At 46.0% G+C, this 15351-nt stretch overlaps 1 protein-coding gene across 2 annotated transcripts in view; it reads left to right on the top strand.

Moving 5' to 3' along the window:
• The window catches only part of EIF3L (eukaryotic translation initiation factor 3 subunit L), an 89931-nt gene that overhangs the window by 69712 nt on the left and 4868 nt on the right, over positions 1–15351 (top strand). For both annotated transcript variants that reach the window (XM_073592612.1, XM_073592613.1), the window contains 2 exons: positions 6595–6768; positions 6846–7035. In XM_073592612.1, the coding sequence (XP_073448713.1) occupies positions 6595–6768; positions 6846–7035 (364 nt within the window). The remainder of the gene's footprint in view (positions 1–6594; positions 6769–6845; positions 7036–15351) is intronic.

The raw sequence follows: 15351 nt of genomic DNA, 5'->3' as shown, positions 1-15351 counted from the left end.
CCCTGAGAATGGTTAGGAACAGGGATGAGAGCAGTCGTGCTTCCAAGTGTTTGAGTTTGTCTAATAGGGCTCGGCGGGTTGCATTAGCGTTCCTTTTTTGAGCAGTGTGATATGCACTGACCTCTGAAGACCGCCTTATGACCCTCCCACAGGGAGGAGGTAGAGACCTCAGGAGAGCTGTTTTCTGCAAAGTACAGCTTCAGGGTTTATTCCAGTTCCACTCTGAAAGGGTCATGTTTGAGTAGAAAATCATTTAAGCGCCACTGACATGTACAAAAGGATCCCGGGGAGAGTGTGAGGGAAAGTTTAATCGGAGCGTGGTCCGACCAAGAGAGAGCCTGAATATCTGAGCCTGTATAGGCTCTCGGGGTCGGAGCATTGACAAAAAAGTAGTCCAGTCATGAGTGGGACTTGTAGGGGTGGGAGTAAAAAGTGAATTGTTTAGCTGATGGGTAGGCGGTGCGCCAAGTATCGAACAGGGCATAATTCCTGGTTAATTGGCGAAAGAGGGTGGATTTTCTATCAACGGCCGTGGGGGTTTTCCCATACCCTAAGGAGTGTTTGTCAAGGCATGGGGAGTAGGTCAGGTTAAAGTCCCCTCCAATGACCAAATATTGGTGGGGAGCAGCAAATAGTCGTTTATACACTTTGGACAAAAAGGAGTTTTGATTGGTGTTCGGGGCATATATGTTGCATAAAGTGAGATTGGTACCCTGCCTGGAACCTCTAAGAATAAGATAGTGCCCTAGTGGATCTGAGTACAGGAATTGTAACAGGAAGGGGGAACCCTGCTTAAAAAGGATTGCTACCCCTGCTCGTTTAGGTGGGTTGGAGGCCAGGTATATTTGAGGGAAGTTTTTAAGGGCGAATGCCATGATGCCGGTTTTAGCGAGATGTGTGTCTTGGATAAAAATGTCAGCCATGGACCGCTTAAACTCTTGTAGTGCTAGGCCCCGCTTGATATTGGAGTTGAGGCCCTTCACATTTAGTCATAGTATGTCACTCATGGGGGGGGGGGTAGCTTTGTGGGTCCGTTCCCCCGGGACAGCTTAGAAATGGAGATTCACAGCAGAATTGGTAATGCTGGCATGCTTATCCCAAGCCCCTCTAATAATGCTTTCTTTATCGTACATCATGGGACACAGAGCCTTAAGTAATTACTTAATGGGTTATAGGCCACCTTCAGGTGATGGACACTGGTATACCCAATCCAAGAAGTTCATTCCCTATATAACCCCTCCTCCTCCTTCCAGGGGCAGATCAGTTTTTTCACCAGTGTCTAAGGTGTTGGTCGTGAGTGAAGTGCTCTGAGGAGCTCCAGGAGGGATCCATGCTGGTTTTAAATAGCCTCCATAGACCAGATCCATCGCACGAACGTGGGAACATTTTTAAATGTAAAAAGGGGTGGAATTTTTTCTTGGAGGGGCGGGGCCTAAGCACGGTGCCGTGAACGTCCACGAGGACGCACGGCAGGCATAAACAGATAAAACTACAGCTGGGACAGTCTCTCTTCGGCTGACGAGGAGGAAACAAACAGCCTGCACACAGGGACAAAGGAGCTGTGGGACACGTGAGGGTTGCAAGCTGGCATTCCTGATACATGATGGACACTTTTTTTTCCCAGTACTAGGCTGAACCTTATAGCGGCTTTAAATGTCATGACTATATTCAGCGATTAAGTGCAATTGTATAGCGCCTCTGTTTTTGTGCTTAGGACTATGCCTACCAAAAAAGGCACCACAAAGACCAAAGAAGTAAAGGTTTCACCCCCAGGCGTTAGGATCTCGAGTCGCATTCCCACGCTGTCATCCTCGCCTGAATTACCAGTTACGGCAAGCCAGGTTGAGCCATTGGACTAAATTGATGGTACAACTGCTTCTCACATCTTAGTCCCTGTATACATGACTGAAGATGTCCTTTCCTCCTCCCTGCAGGGGCTGGAAGGAAAATTAGCACCTTTAATGGCATCCTCCATTCAAATGGATAGGAAGCGTGCTAGATCCCCCTCCCCCACTTCAGAACCTTTGCAAGGGGAACAGTGGGCTCAGGATGAGTTGTTGCCCTTAATCGATCAGGAGGAAAAACAAACCGATAACGGTAGATAAACCTTTTTCAGACTCACAATCTAAGAAATTGCTGATACAAACTCTTACGGAGATGGTTCCACTTTCATGCTGCCCCTAACGCACTCTCCTGAAAACTCGGTTTCTTCCTTGGGTTCCTTAAAACCTTCTCAGCCTTTGCATGCGTTTCCTGCACATGCATTGCTAGAACAGCTTATTTTTGCTGAATGGGATCACCGGATTAGCATTTTCTCCCTCCTAAGAGATTTTCAATTCTCTATCCCCTGGAGGAGAAATTCTCCAAAAAATGGAAAGTACCAGCAGTTGACGCTGCAGTTTCCAGTGTGAATAAAGGCCTAACTTGTCCTGTAGACAATGCACAAATGCTTAAGGATCTAACAGATAAAAAGTTGGAATCCCTGTTTAAAATCTACTTTTTCCTTGGCAGGTGCCGTTACTCAGACTGCAGTCGCTGCAATAGGCGTCTGTCAATTACTAAAGGACCAATTTAAACAGGCCCTTAGAGAGATTCTTGCACAACAAGCTCGGGAATTGGCTGAACTACCAAAAGCATTATGCTTTGCCATAGATGCCATTAAAGATTCTATTCACCAGGGGTCTTGCGCTTATGCTTGTGCATATGTGTAGAATCCTGTGGTTAAAAAATTGGTCAGCTGAAGCACCATGACTGGGTTTCCTTTTCATGGGGAGCGATTATTTGGAGAAGACTTGGACAAATATATCCAAACAATTTCTAGTGGGAAAAGTACTCTTTTGCCAGTCAAAAGAAAGTATAAATGTCCTTCATTTAAATGGGCTCTTTCCCCTGCACCAGGGGCTTCTGCCTCTAGGCAGTGGCGACGGCCTCTGCCATCAGACTAGAGGAAAACCTCAGGTCAGTAGTGTCTATCCTTCTAGGAGGAGAATTTTTGGCATCAGTCGACATCAGCGATGCATACCTGCATGTCCCTATATTTCCCGCTCACCAAAAGTTTCTGCAGTGAGCGGTTAGTTAGAACAGCAGCATTTTTAGTTTGTAGCCCTGCCCTTCGGGCTAGCCACAGCACCCTGGGTGTTCACAAAAGTGCTGGCCGCCCCTCCTCTCAGGTTAAGGGCACAGGGGATAACAGTCATAGCGTACCTAGACTATCTATTACTAATAGATCAGTCGGTGGCTCGTTTGGAGCAAAGCGTACGCACTACAACCAATTATCTGGAAAGTTTGGGTTGGATTCTCAACCTAGAGAAATCTTCCTTAATACCGCTAAAAAGGCTGGAGTACCTGGGTCTGATCATAGACACAGCCGAGGAAAAGGTGTTCTTGCCTCAGGCAAAAATCAACTCCATAAGAGAACTGGTGCAGATGGTCAGGTCAAAAGGCGATCCCTCCATTCGCCTTTGCATGAGGTTGCTAGGAACCATGGTGGCTTCATTCGAAACCGTTCCCTGTGCCTAGTTCCATTCAAGACTGTTGCAAAACAGTATCCTGTCGACTTGGAACAAAACAATTTAAGCTTTAGACTTGCCAATTTGGCTATCCCCAACAGTGTCCCAAAGCCTCACTTGGTTACTAACCCAGAATCTGCTGAAAGGAAAATCCTTCAGACCCATCATCTGGAAAGTGGTAACAGATGCCAGCCTTTCAGGCTGGGGAGCAGTACTAGAAAGGACAACTGTCCAGGGTCAAGAACCGAAAGAACCTTGCCCATCAGTATCCTAGAAATTCGGGCAGTGCGTCTGGCTCTAAAGGCCTGGACTTTCAGGTTACAGGATTGTCCTGTCAGGATTCAATCCAACAATGCCACAGCTGTGGCCTATATCGATCACCAAGGGGGCCCCAAAAGTCTCTCAGCGCATAGAGAGGTGAACCATATTCTAACTTGGGCAGAAAGGAATGTTCCATGCCTATCGGCAGTCTTCATTCCGGGAGTAGAGAATTGGCAGGCGGACTACTTGAGTCGCCAGCAGTTATTCCCAGGGGAATGGCCTCTTCACCCCGACATATTTTGGACTGTTTGCCAAAGATGGGGAACTCTGGACGTAGATCTTCTAGCATCCAGGTTCAACATGAAGTTAGTCAACTTTGTGGCCAGAACAAGGGATCCACTCGCATGCGGAGCAAACGCGTTGGTGACCCCGTGGGATCAGTTCTCACTGATCTATGCATCCCCCCCCCCCCCCTATTCAGTTGCTGCCTCGACTTCTTTGCATGATCAAGCTGGAAAGAAAGCCGGTAATTCTGGTGGCACCAGCATGGCCCAGAAGGTCATGGTATGCAGAAATCGTAAAGATGGCGGTGGAGGATCCATGGTCCCTTCCACTTCCACTACGGCCAGACCTACTCTCACAGGGGCAGATATTCCATCCTACCTTACGAACATGAAATTTAACGGCTAGGCTATTGAAACCCACATTCTGAAGAAACGTGGGCTTTCCGGGTCAGTTATCTCTACCTTAATTAATGCAAGGAAGCCAGCCTCCAGAACTATATATTATAGAGTCTGGAGGGCTTATGTTTCCTGGTGTGAATCCAAGGGTTGGCACCCTCGGAGATATATCATAGGCAGAATCTTGCCTTTCTACAATTGGGGTTAGAAATGTAATTGGCCTTGAGTACTATTAAAAGCCTAGTCTCAGCTTTATTGGTCTTATTTCAAAGACCACTTTCTACTCATTCTTTAGTCTGGGGTTTTATACAAGGGGTGACGTGGCTTAATCCACCCGTCAAACTTCCCTTGAACCCCTGGGACTTGAACTTAGTTTTGTCTGTGTTACAAAAACAGCCATTTGAACCGATACAACACATTCCCCTAGTCCTTCTGACAAGGAAGTTGGTATTTTTGGCTGCTATATCCTCAGCAAGGAGGGTTTTGGAATTGGCTGCTCTTTCTTGTAAAGAGCCATATTTGATTTTTCATGAGGACAGAGTGGTGTTGCGCCCTCGTCCAGGTTTTTTGCCAAAAGTGGTCTCAGGTTTCCACCTGAACCAAGATATTGTCCTGCCATCGTTTTTTCCAAAACCATATTCCAGGGAAGATAAGTCACCACATCGTCTTGATGTAGTGAGAGCATTGAAAATGTATTTAACAGCAACTGCTCAGATTCCTAAGACTGATGTCTTATTTATTCTGCCAGAGGGTCCTAAAAAAGGACAGGCTGCGTCGAAATCCACTGTCGCTAATTGGATTCGGCAAGTTATCATTCATGCTTATGATTTAAGGGGTAAGATTCCCCCTTTTCAAGTTAAGGCGCACTCTACTAGGGTGGTTAGTGCTTCTTGGGCAGTGCGTCATCAGGCCTCCATGGCTCAGATCTTTAAGGCCGCAACTTGGTCTTCGGTGCATACATTCAAGATTTTATCAGGTGGATGTAAGGAGGTATGTGGATATCGACTTTGGGCGCAGTGTGCTGCAGGCAGCAGTATAGGTCCTCAAGTCTGGGGGTACCCTCCAGGTTGTGTCTCCCTCCCCTCAAGTAGCATTGCTATGGGACGTCCCATTAAATAATTTCTTAAGGCTCTGTGTCCCATGATGTACGATAAAGAAAATAGGATTTTTATAACAGCTTACCTGTAAAATCCTTTTCTTGGAGTACATCATGGGTCACAGAGGTCCCTCCCCTCTTTTTTGAGATTTAAGTATATTGCTTTGCTACAAAAACTGATGTGCTTCTGGAAGGAGGAGGGGCTATATAGGGAGTGAACTTCTTGGATTTGGGTATACCACCTGGAGGTGGCCTATAACCCTTTAAGTAATTATTTAGGGCTCTGTGTCCCATGATGTACTCCAAGAAAAGGATTTTACAGGTAAGCTGTTATACAAATCCTATTATTTTATTTATTTATTTCAGGTACTTATATAGCGCCGTCAATTTATGCAGCGCTTTACATATACATTGTACATTTCACATCAGTCCCTACCCTCAAGGAGCTTACAATCTCAGGTCCCTAACTCACATTCATACATACTAGCGACAATTTAGACAGGATCCAGAGGAAACCCATGCAGGCACAGGGAGAACATGCAAACTCCAGGCAGGTAGTGTCGTGGTTGGGATTCGAACCAGCAACCCTTCTTACTGCTAGGCGAGAGTGCTAACCACTATACCACTGTGCTGCCCCGCCCTATTATTTTCTATTATTTTCTCAACAGTGATCATTTTGTATTGTAAAGTGTTTGTGTGCACTGAAAACATAGGGTTTACTCCCTGTACATTGCATATTCAAACACTGTGCCTGCATATTCTTTGGTTATGTGTATGTGCTCTTACTGTGTAATGAGGAAAGCAGGGAGGTAGCTTGGAGTATGCTCCCTGAGTGCAGAGCTGTATGTGTACAAGAACCCTCTAGTGCTGCTGACAGGAAAAAAAAGGATTGTGCAGTTTTCTTTTGCACTCCTCTGGATGGATATGATAGATTGCTGTGGGCATCGCATGTCTTTTTTTTTTTTTTTAACAGGTTTTAAAAATAAGCCAAAGCGATTCTCCCGAAGTCTGATTTTGATTTTTTTTTTTTTTTTTATATATTTAACAGAGATGCACAGATCTATGAAGAGCTGTTTAATTTTGCATGTCCCAAGTTCCTGTCACCAGTGGTCCCTAACTATGATAATGTTCACCCTAACTATCACAAAGAACCCTATCTACAACAACTAAAAGTCTTTTTGGACGAAGTTCAGCAGCAAGCTCAGCTGTCCACTATCCGGAGGTGAGTCACATTTGTATATCTTGCAGAGGTATGTTATTTCTGTATCCTGTTACCTCATATCCCTCTCTTGCCCTCAGCTTCTTGAAGCTTTACACCACCATGCCTGTGGCCAAGCTTGCTGGTTTCTTGGATCTTCCAGAGCAGGAGTTTCGGATTCAGCTGCTTGTTTTTAAACACAAGATGAAGAATCTTGTCTGGACTAGTGGCATCTCTGCATTGGAAGGAGAATTTCAGTCTGCCTCAGAAGTTGACTTCTATATAGATAAGGTGACTACAATACATGTGCCAGGATTGCTTAGGGCTCGTCCACACCATACATGCATGAAACCTGATGGGAAAACCGTGCATATTTCTCTTGCAAAGACACATGTTTTACATCGGTTTTCATGCGCAATTTACTGAGTTTTTATGCACACTGACATTTTTCATGTGCTTCTTTTATGTGCCCTGTTCATACCACAATGTGCAGAAAAACTGACATCTCTGTACATGGTCTGAACGAGACCTTTTAAAAGTGTGATTTCAAAACTAACGTAAAAATTGGATAAAGATGGAATAGTGCATCTTACTTGGAATATATATTATAGTTTCTGTATGAAGAAAAAAATTTAATAACCCATAGAAAAAGTATACCTTTAGCTGCAATTATCACCTTAATCCCCTGCCTGGTCCTCCACAGACACTCTACTCTATCCACTAGCAGCTGCTTGTTCTCTAGGTCCAGGGTTATTCTGCTATTCTGAGTGAATGTTGTAATTGACCCAGCTGCTGCAATATCGCACAGCCTGGGCTCGTACCAAATACTGCAAAGACTGTCTATCACATATCACAATGTGAGCACTGTTCTATGCAGCATTGAGGAATGCCAGTGCTGGAAAAGATCAAGAAAATGGCTGGGAGGAAACTGAATTATAAGGTACTTGTATGTATGCTGGAAATGGTACAAGAATGGGGAAGGGGGAACCTGAAAGCTGAAGTTGTGCTTTAAAGAATATGTAAACACCTTACGACCACAGTGCATTTTAATGTAGGAAACAACACTTGTTAACCATAATCAAATGTGGATTTGTGAAAGATTAAACATTTTGTACCTCCTTCTTTTTTTTTTTTTTTCTATCCTGTTTTCACGTGACTGCACAGTCCTCCTTGAGTCTTTAGTTCTCTCCCACACTAGAGGGGGCTTGTCCCACTATTAAGTGGGCAGGCAGTGCCTGATGTCACACACAGTAGGGAGGTACAGTCCCTGTCTCTCTGCATTAGGAGTCCTGTATCCCTATTTCTGATGTACACAGCCTGCAGCTCTCCCCCTTCTGCAATCACTTGCTGGCCATCTCTATCCTGTCCTGCAGCCGATTTCCACCTCAGTGCTCTAACATGTACTCCATTCTGATGAGTCTGCAGCCCCCTCCTATCTCCAACCACCTGCAATACAGCTCTTCAGCTGATCTCCACCTTGGCACTCTAAATACACTCACTCCAGCTGAGAGTCTGCTCAGTCTGTAGTCCTCCCTAACCTCCTGTAACAACGACTTCAATCACTTCCTGCAGCTATTCTCACACACATCATAAATAAACTGCAGTTTACAACTTCTTCTTTATGGGTCATAATTGGTCTGGGCTGAGGGGGATGTGTGATTGCTATTGGTCAGGTCACACACAGAGGGGAATAGCACTCTCTGTCTTTGTGTCCTGTAGATTAGGCAGCTGTCTATGAGCAGATCAGGGCTGAGTGGGGGCATGGCATTAAAGTGACCAGGTATTTTACAGCAACCTGCTCAATAAAAAAAAAAGTTAGATAACACTCACTAAGTAGTAGGTATAATTGAAAGCATATATGTTTTTTTCATTTTAGGGTTACGAACTCTTTAACCGGTTCCCGAACAGTCGCTGCAGTTTTACTGTGGCAGAATGGCACGGGTGGGCGAAACTACGTTACCCAACGTCGGGCGCGCGGCCCACTAGGTGGCCGCGACATTCGGATTAGTTTCAGAACTGATCAGTCTCCAGGCCCAGGCCAATGATTTCTGGCCTGGACCTGCTGATCGGTTCTGACGAATGAAATGCTTCCCTTGCCTGTAAGTGTAAACACAGGCAGGGGAAGTGAGGTCATCTCCCTCTCTGGAATTCTTTTCCGTTCCAGAGAGAGGAGAGAGGACATCTAAACGTGAGTTGCACCAACACTACACTGACACAGTACATGTAGACTAGGCACACATTTTACCCCCCCTCCTGTCCCTGTCGTGTCACCCAGTACAGTGTTCATATTTTTCTTTGATCACTGTACTGGTGTCATTTGTGACACTAATCAGTGTTTTGCTACTTAGTAGTAGGCCCATAGGTCTAGGGACCCCCCCTAAACCCCCCTAATAAAGGTTTAACCCCTTGATCACCGTATTAGTGTCACGGGTGATGCTGGTTAGTTATTTTTTTATAGCGACAGGGCACCCGCCGTACATTACCTAATAAAAGGTCTAACCCCCTGATCACCCGGCGGGTGATATCAGTTAGGTTTTAGCATCAGTTAGGGTCTGCATCACCCAAGGCAGCGTCGGATTAATGCCAGTAGCGCTAACACCCACTCACGCACCATACACCTCCTTTAGTAGTATGGTGTCTGAATGAATCGATATCTTTGATCTGATCAGAACTATATTGACGTTCCCAGAGGTAGCGGGATCAGCCCAGATACCTGCCAGCACCTGCATTTAGCCCCTCAGCCCAGGCCACCCAAGTGCAGTATCAATCGATCACTGTCACTTACAAAATACTAAACATAACTGCAGCATTCGCAGAGTCAGGCCTGATCCCTGCCAACGCTAACAGTTTTTTGGTAGCGTTTGAAGCAGTCGCTGACAGGTGCACTTTTTTTTGTCTCACTAGTTGTATCAATTTAGAGGCCAAAATGTCCAATCAAAGGTACACTAGTGAAGAGGCCTACACATTTCTGAGCATGACAGATGAGAGTGAAGAGGAACTCGCCCATCTGTCAGATTCAGGCTCAGAATACAAACCTATAGACAGCAGCGGCACCCTGACAGATGGCTCTGATGACGGAGTAGTGGTCCCTGCCAAGGTCAGGTGTACCCGACCCTGTTTTCATCTGTTGAGGTGCAAGAACCGCAGGGCTCTCGTATGGAGCAGAGAGTCAGTACTAGTGCTGCTCATCCTTCTGGTGAACTTGCAAGCACCAGCGACCTAGTACATCCTGATTGTACATCCAGCACTGCTGTAACACTTGGTGATATGGCGAGTCCCATAAGTGCAGTTCAAGCTGGTGAGGTGGCTAGCACAACTAGTGTCCCGCAGCCACCAAGAAGACAGAGACAGGCCCGTCGAGCCCATAGTGCCCTTCCTGCTGCATTTGCCAATCTGAATTGGGAGCCCACCACTTCTGCAGCACCCGTACTTCCCCCATTCACTGGCCAATCTGGAATTCAGGTGGAAACAGTTGATTTTACGTCACTTGATTTTTATCCGCTGTTTTTCACGGAAGATCTCTATAGATCTATTGTGGACCAAAGTGATTTGGAGGCTGGTCAATTAATCGCCGCTAATCCCCAGTTGACCCTTGCCAGAGATTGGAGACCTATTACGGTCTCCGGATTTAAAACCTTCCTGGGCCTATACCTACTTATGGGCATAACTAAAAAAAGTGAGTTGTGGTCATATTGGTCCACTGGCCCAATTACCATATGCCCATGTTCTCTGCCTCCAAGACCAGGACACGATACAAGCAGATCTTGCGGTTCATGCATTTCAATGACTATGAACTGTCGTCATCGGGTGACCCTGAATCCGCTCTACAAAATTTGGCCCCTCGTAAACCACTTCAACCATCAGTTTGCAGCCTTGTTTTTTCCAGATCAAGTTGTCTGCGTTGAGTCCCTGATTAAGTTTTCTGGCCGCTTGCCATTCAAACAGTATCTTCCCAGCAAGTGTGCCAGATATGGGGTCAAGATGTACAAGCTCTGTGACAGGGAAACAGGCTATACATATAGTTTTATGGTTTACGAGATGGTTACGTAGAGCCGGAGAACTGCCCAGACTACATAGGGAGCGCTGGTAAGATTGTGTGGGACTTGGTGTCACCCTTATTTGGAAAGGGATACCACTTGTATGTGGACAATTATTACACAAGCGTGACACTTTAGTCACTTGTTTGATCATGGAATTGGCGCATGTGGCACCGTGCGGTCTAATCGCCAGGGCTTACCCCAGCGGGTTGTAGATTCCCGTCTTGGGCTGGGGGAGAGAGCCTGCTTGAGATGTAATAATTTGCTCGCTGTGAAGTGGAGGGATAATAAGAATGTTTTCGTTATTTCCTCCCTTCACGCAGACATGACGGTCCAAATTCAAACGGTGACTGGTGTTGTGGAGAAACCCCTTTGTGTCCATGAATACAACCTTAACATGGGAGGGGTGGACCCAACGATGGCGCCGTACCTAATTGCTCGTAAGGCCAGACGCTGGTATAAAAAGTGTCTGTATATTTATTCCAATTGGCTCTGCTGAATGCTTATGTGCTATACAAAGCTTCAGGACGAACTGGATCCTTCCTTAAATTCCAGGAAGAGATAATCACAGCCCTTCTGTTTCCAGACGGTGCTGTGGCCCAGCTTCCCGACCTAAATGCAGTGAGCGGGGTGCATGAGAGGCATTTTCCTCCCTGCTACCCCTACCCAAAGAAATCCCCAAAGAAGATGTCGTGTCTACAGAAAATGCGGATATAGGCGTGACACCCCCTTTTTATTGTCCCTCCTGTCCTGACCAACCTGGTCTTTGCGTTGGTAAATGTTTTGAACGCAACCACACACATTGGTGAATGTTTTGAACGCTACCACACACTAGTGGAGTATTGGCGTAGGGTACCGCATTGCACAGTCCTAGGGCACACTTACACAGGGTCTCGAAAGATGAGATGGCCATCACATTTTGAGAGACCCTAATCTGGAACGTTTACAGTTTATATAAAAGTGCAAAAAAAAAAAAAATACACACAAAAAATAAAAAAGCCAAAAATAGTTGTGGTTTTATTTTTCTTCTCTCTATTCTTATGTTCGCTCTCTATTGTCCATTCTATTGTTCTCTCTATTGTTACTGTATTTTAGAACTGTAATGTTTTTTATTTTTACTTTGTTTTATTGTAATGTTGCTTTGTCTTATTGTTAACCATCATTTGCTTAGCAGGTACGCCATTCAGCTGCAGCACAGGTTTATTTATTCTAACAGCAACAGCGTTTGCTCCCACGATACGTAAAGCCGTGACTCCAGCGCTGTAGGAGGTGATTTCACCACCACAGTTAAAAAAAAAAAAAAAGCATATATGCCGAAGCATGGGGGGCAGGGGTGGAGGAGCGAGTTGCTCCTAACATTAGGGGGCGGATTGCCCCCATGCTTCGGCATATATTTTTTTAGGCACTGATTGCGTTAAAAAATCAAGTTTTATTGAGTTAATGTCTTTTCCTCAGTTGTCTTCCAGGACAGCCCTTGAGAGATGGAGTCCCTCTCATCGCCACAGGAAACGCATTGCCACAGTTCAAAAGGCGGTCCCTCAGGTCCCTGGCCAGTCATTTGTGTTTCCTCCGTTGGAGGAACGGAACATGTTGCCAGGAACCAGGAGAGGACTTCATCTCTCAGGGGCTGCCTGAAGGGAGTGGAGACTGCATGAGGGGACTGGGTCCTATCCATCGGCTCCAATGAAGTTCCTACCTTATGCTATTCAGGGCTAGGGTACCATCCAGCGTGTTAAGGAGCAGACCCATCCCCCCCCCCCCCCCCTCCTTCCAGTGCCAAAGTGAGGCAGGTTCCCCCAGGAGCGTTCTTGGTGGATTCGTCCATCCCAGCTCCTTGCTGCAGTTGCGGTGGGGGCCGGAGACGCCGTTTGCGTCATTTCTGGCAGAACCGCGTCATCACTGTGCGCCGAGACTTCCGGGTCTCTAGAGGCGCAAGGAGGAAGGGGAAAGCCCAGGCTGGGCCTACTATTCCCGACCAGCGTCCAGCAATGCTGGACTAGTGGCGGGATCTGGAGCGGGGGGGGGGGTGGGGGAGACCATGGAGGCCTAATCCCCAGGACGCTCCGGTGGATGCAGGCACCAGCCAAACCCAGGTAGGCTGCTGGGCAAGCCCTGTACTGTGGTTTTTCATGTGGGTAGTTGTAAGGCTGGGACCTGTAGTACCCCATGGTGGTGGATACCTCACTATCCCGGATATATGCAGTTTGGTGGTTGCAACACGGGTGTTTAAAGAGGACTAAAAGGTTTTTGATGCTGAGTTCATTCTTTCTTTATTTTCAGGCTAAGGAGGCTCCAAGGGAAGACAAGTCGGGCCGCAAAAAGGGCCCTAATTGTGGAAATAAGTTATCTTCAGGCTCTAACAAAGCTTTATGCAGACAATGTATTGCAGGCTTATTTAAAACAGAGGCAGACTCTCCCTTGGCTAAATTCCTTAGCTCCTTTAAAGATGAGATGTCGTCAACCTTTAAATCTCTCAGGGAGTTAATCGCAGATGTAAACACGTCTGCTTCCACCAGTAGAGCAGCTGTGATTCCCTCTTCATCAGGCCTTACAACACCCAGCTCCAGGGAGCCCCATACAGTCAGGGAGTATAGGCCCGTGTTAGTTAGCCCTGAATTCTCTGACGCAGACTCAGACCAGGTGGAGGATCAGGCTGTAGCTAACAAAGCCGCAAAATACAAGCTCTCTTGAGGAGAAGTAGATGAGCTGATAAGCGTTATTTATGATACACTGGAAATTGATGGAGAAGAAGTTCAATTGTCCATACATGATAAGATGTATGAGACTCTGGGGAAAAAGAAGGCAAAAGTATTCCCTATACGTAATGTGCTTTCTGACCTTGTCCGTAAGGAGTAGGCCGAACGGGATAAAGTCTTCTTTCCAAATTCTCTTAAAAGACGATTCCCCTTTGACGAGAGCCCAGAGGCGGTCTGGAAAAAAAACCTTAACTATACACCCCTCTGTAAAAAAGTCTCTAAACAGTCTGACCTTGCTTTCGAGGATATGGGTCATTTAAAGGACTCAATGGACAGGAGAACAGACGTAGTCTTTAAGAGGGCCTGGGATGCTTCTATGGGAGGCTTAAAACCAGTTGTAGCCACTTTGTGGCTAGAAATCTGGAGTTCTGGTTATCACAACTACAAGAACACCTAAAAGCAGGCGCTCCTAGGGGGAGCTCTTAAAAACCTTCTCTATGCTTTTCAAGGTGACGAGTTTCATTTCTGACGTCTACTGATTCCGTAAAATTTACGGCTAAAACTGCAGCGTTTTCCCTCACAGCCAGGAGGTCAGTCTGGATGAAAATTTGGGGGAGGAGACACAGCGTCCAAAACACGCCTGTGCAGTGTCCCTTTTACAAGAGACTTAGTCTTCGGCTCTGAATTAGATACCGCCTTAGAAAGGACGGCGGATAAGAAGAAAACTCTTCCCACTAAAAATTTAAACTTTCAAGAGCGTAGGAGCGGCAAGGATGTGGATTTCCCTTCCACAGGCTGTGGTCTCAGTTGGGGGCATCGATAGTTTCAAGAAACTATTAGATAAGCACCTGAATGACCACAACATACAGGGATATACAATGTAATACTGACATATAATCACACACATAGGTTGGACTTGTCTTTTTTCAACCTCACCTATGTAACGATGTAAGGAAGTTTTTTCGCCCCCCAAAAGAACCCTCAAAAACAGAGAAGGACTTCATACCCAAAAAGCACTTGACAGGGCAAAAAGGATAAGGGGGCATACTTTTTAACCGCCCCAGTCAAAACCCTAAACCCAAGTGACATCAGGGTCCCTGTGGGAGGAAGATTAAAGAATTTTCTCCCGCAGTGGGAAAAGATAACCTCAAACGAGTTTGTTTTAAATATAATAAGAGGTTATGCGCTGGAATTTCACAGCGATCCACCCTCAAAATTTCTTGTGACAAAACTTCCAAGGCACTCAGAAAAGGCCAGGGCCTTACCATTACTAGTAGGGGAGATGGTGGTTCAAGAGGTATTGACTCCAGTGCCTATTCAGGAACAGGGGGGCGGTTTTTACTCGCACATCTTTGTGGTGAAAAAAACATCAGGGAAATTCAGACTAATCATGAACCTCTGACCTCTGAACCTCTCCATCCGATACAAAAGATTTCGGATGGAGTCCATTAACTCAATACGGAATCTTCTCCAAAAAAGAGGTGTTTATGGCTACCCTGGATTTAAGGGATGCATATCCCGATAAGGAAGGAATGCCAGAAATTTCTTTGGATGGCGGTTCAGATAGACGCCAAGATTTATTACTTTCAGTGCAGAGCACTTCCCTTCGGACTGTTGTCCTCCTCCCCGAGAATTTTTACCAAGGTTCTCAGGGAGGCATTAGTTCCGTTAAGGCTTCAGTCAGTCGCGATCATTCCGTATCTAGACGACTTGCTCCTCCCATGTCCCACTCGGAGAAACAACTCTGTCAGGACTTAGAGTTAACACAACTCAGCCTGAGTCAATTGGGGTGAATAATCAGTTTGGAATAGTCCAAAACTACCCCAACATAGTCTTGCCGGAAGAAAAGATATTGAATCTGAGGCAGAGAATGT

The sequence above is a fragment of the Aquarana catesbeiana genome, linkage group LG07 (assembly GCF_042186555.1).
Source record: "Aquarana catesbeiana isolate 2022-GZ linkage group LG07, ASM4218655v1, whole genome shotgun sequence".
NCBI classification, from domain to species: domain Eukaryota; kingdom Metazoa; phylum Chordata; class Amphibia; order Anura; family Ranidae; genus Aquarana; species Aquarana catesbeiana.
Note: the sequence above shows the minus strand (reverse complement) of the source record. Positions and strands in the feature narration are given on the sequence as shown.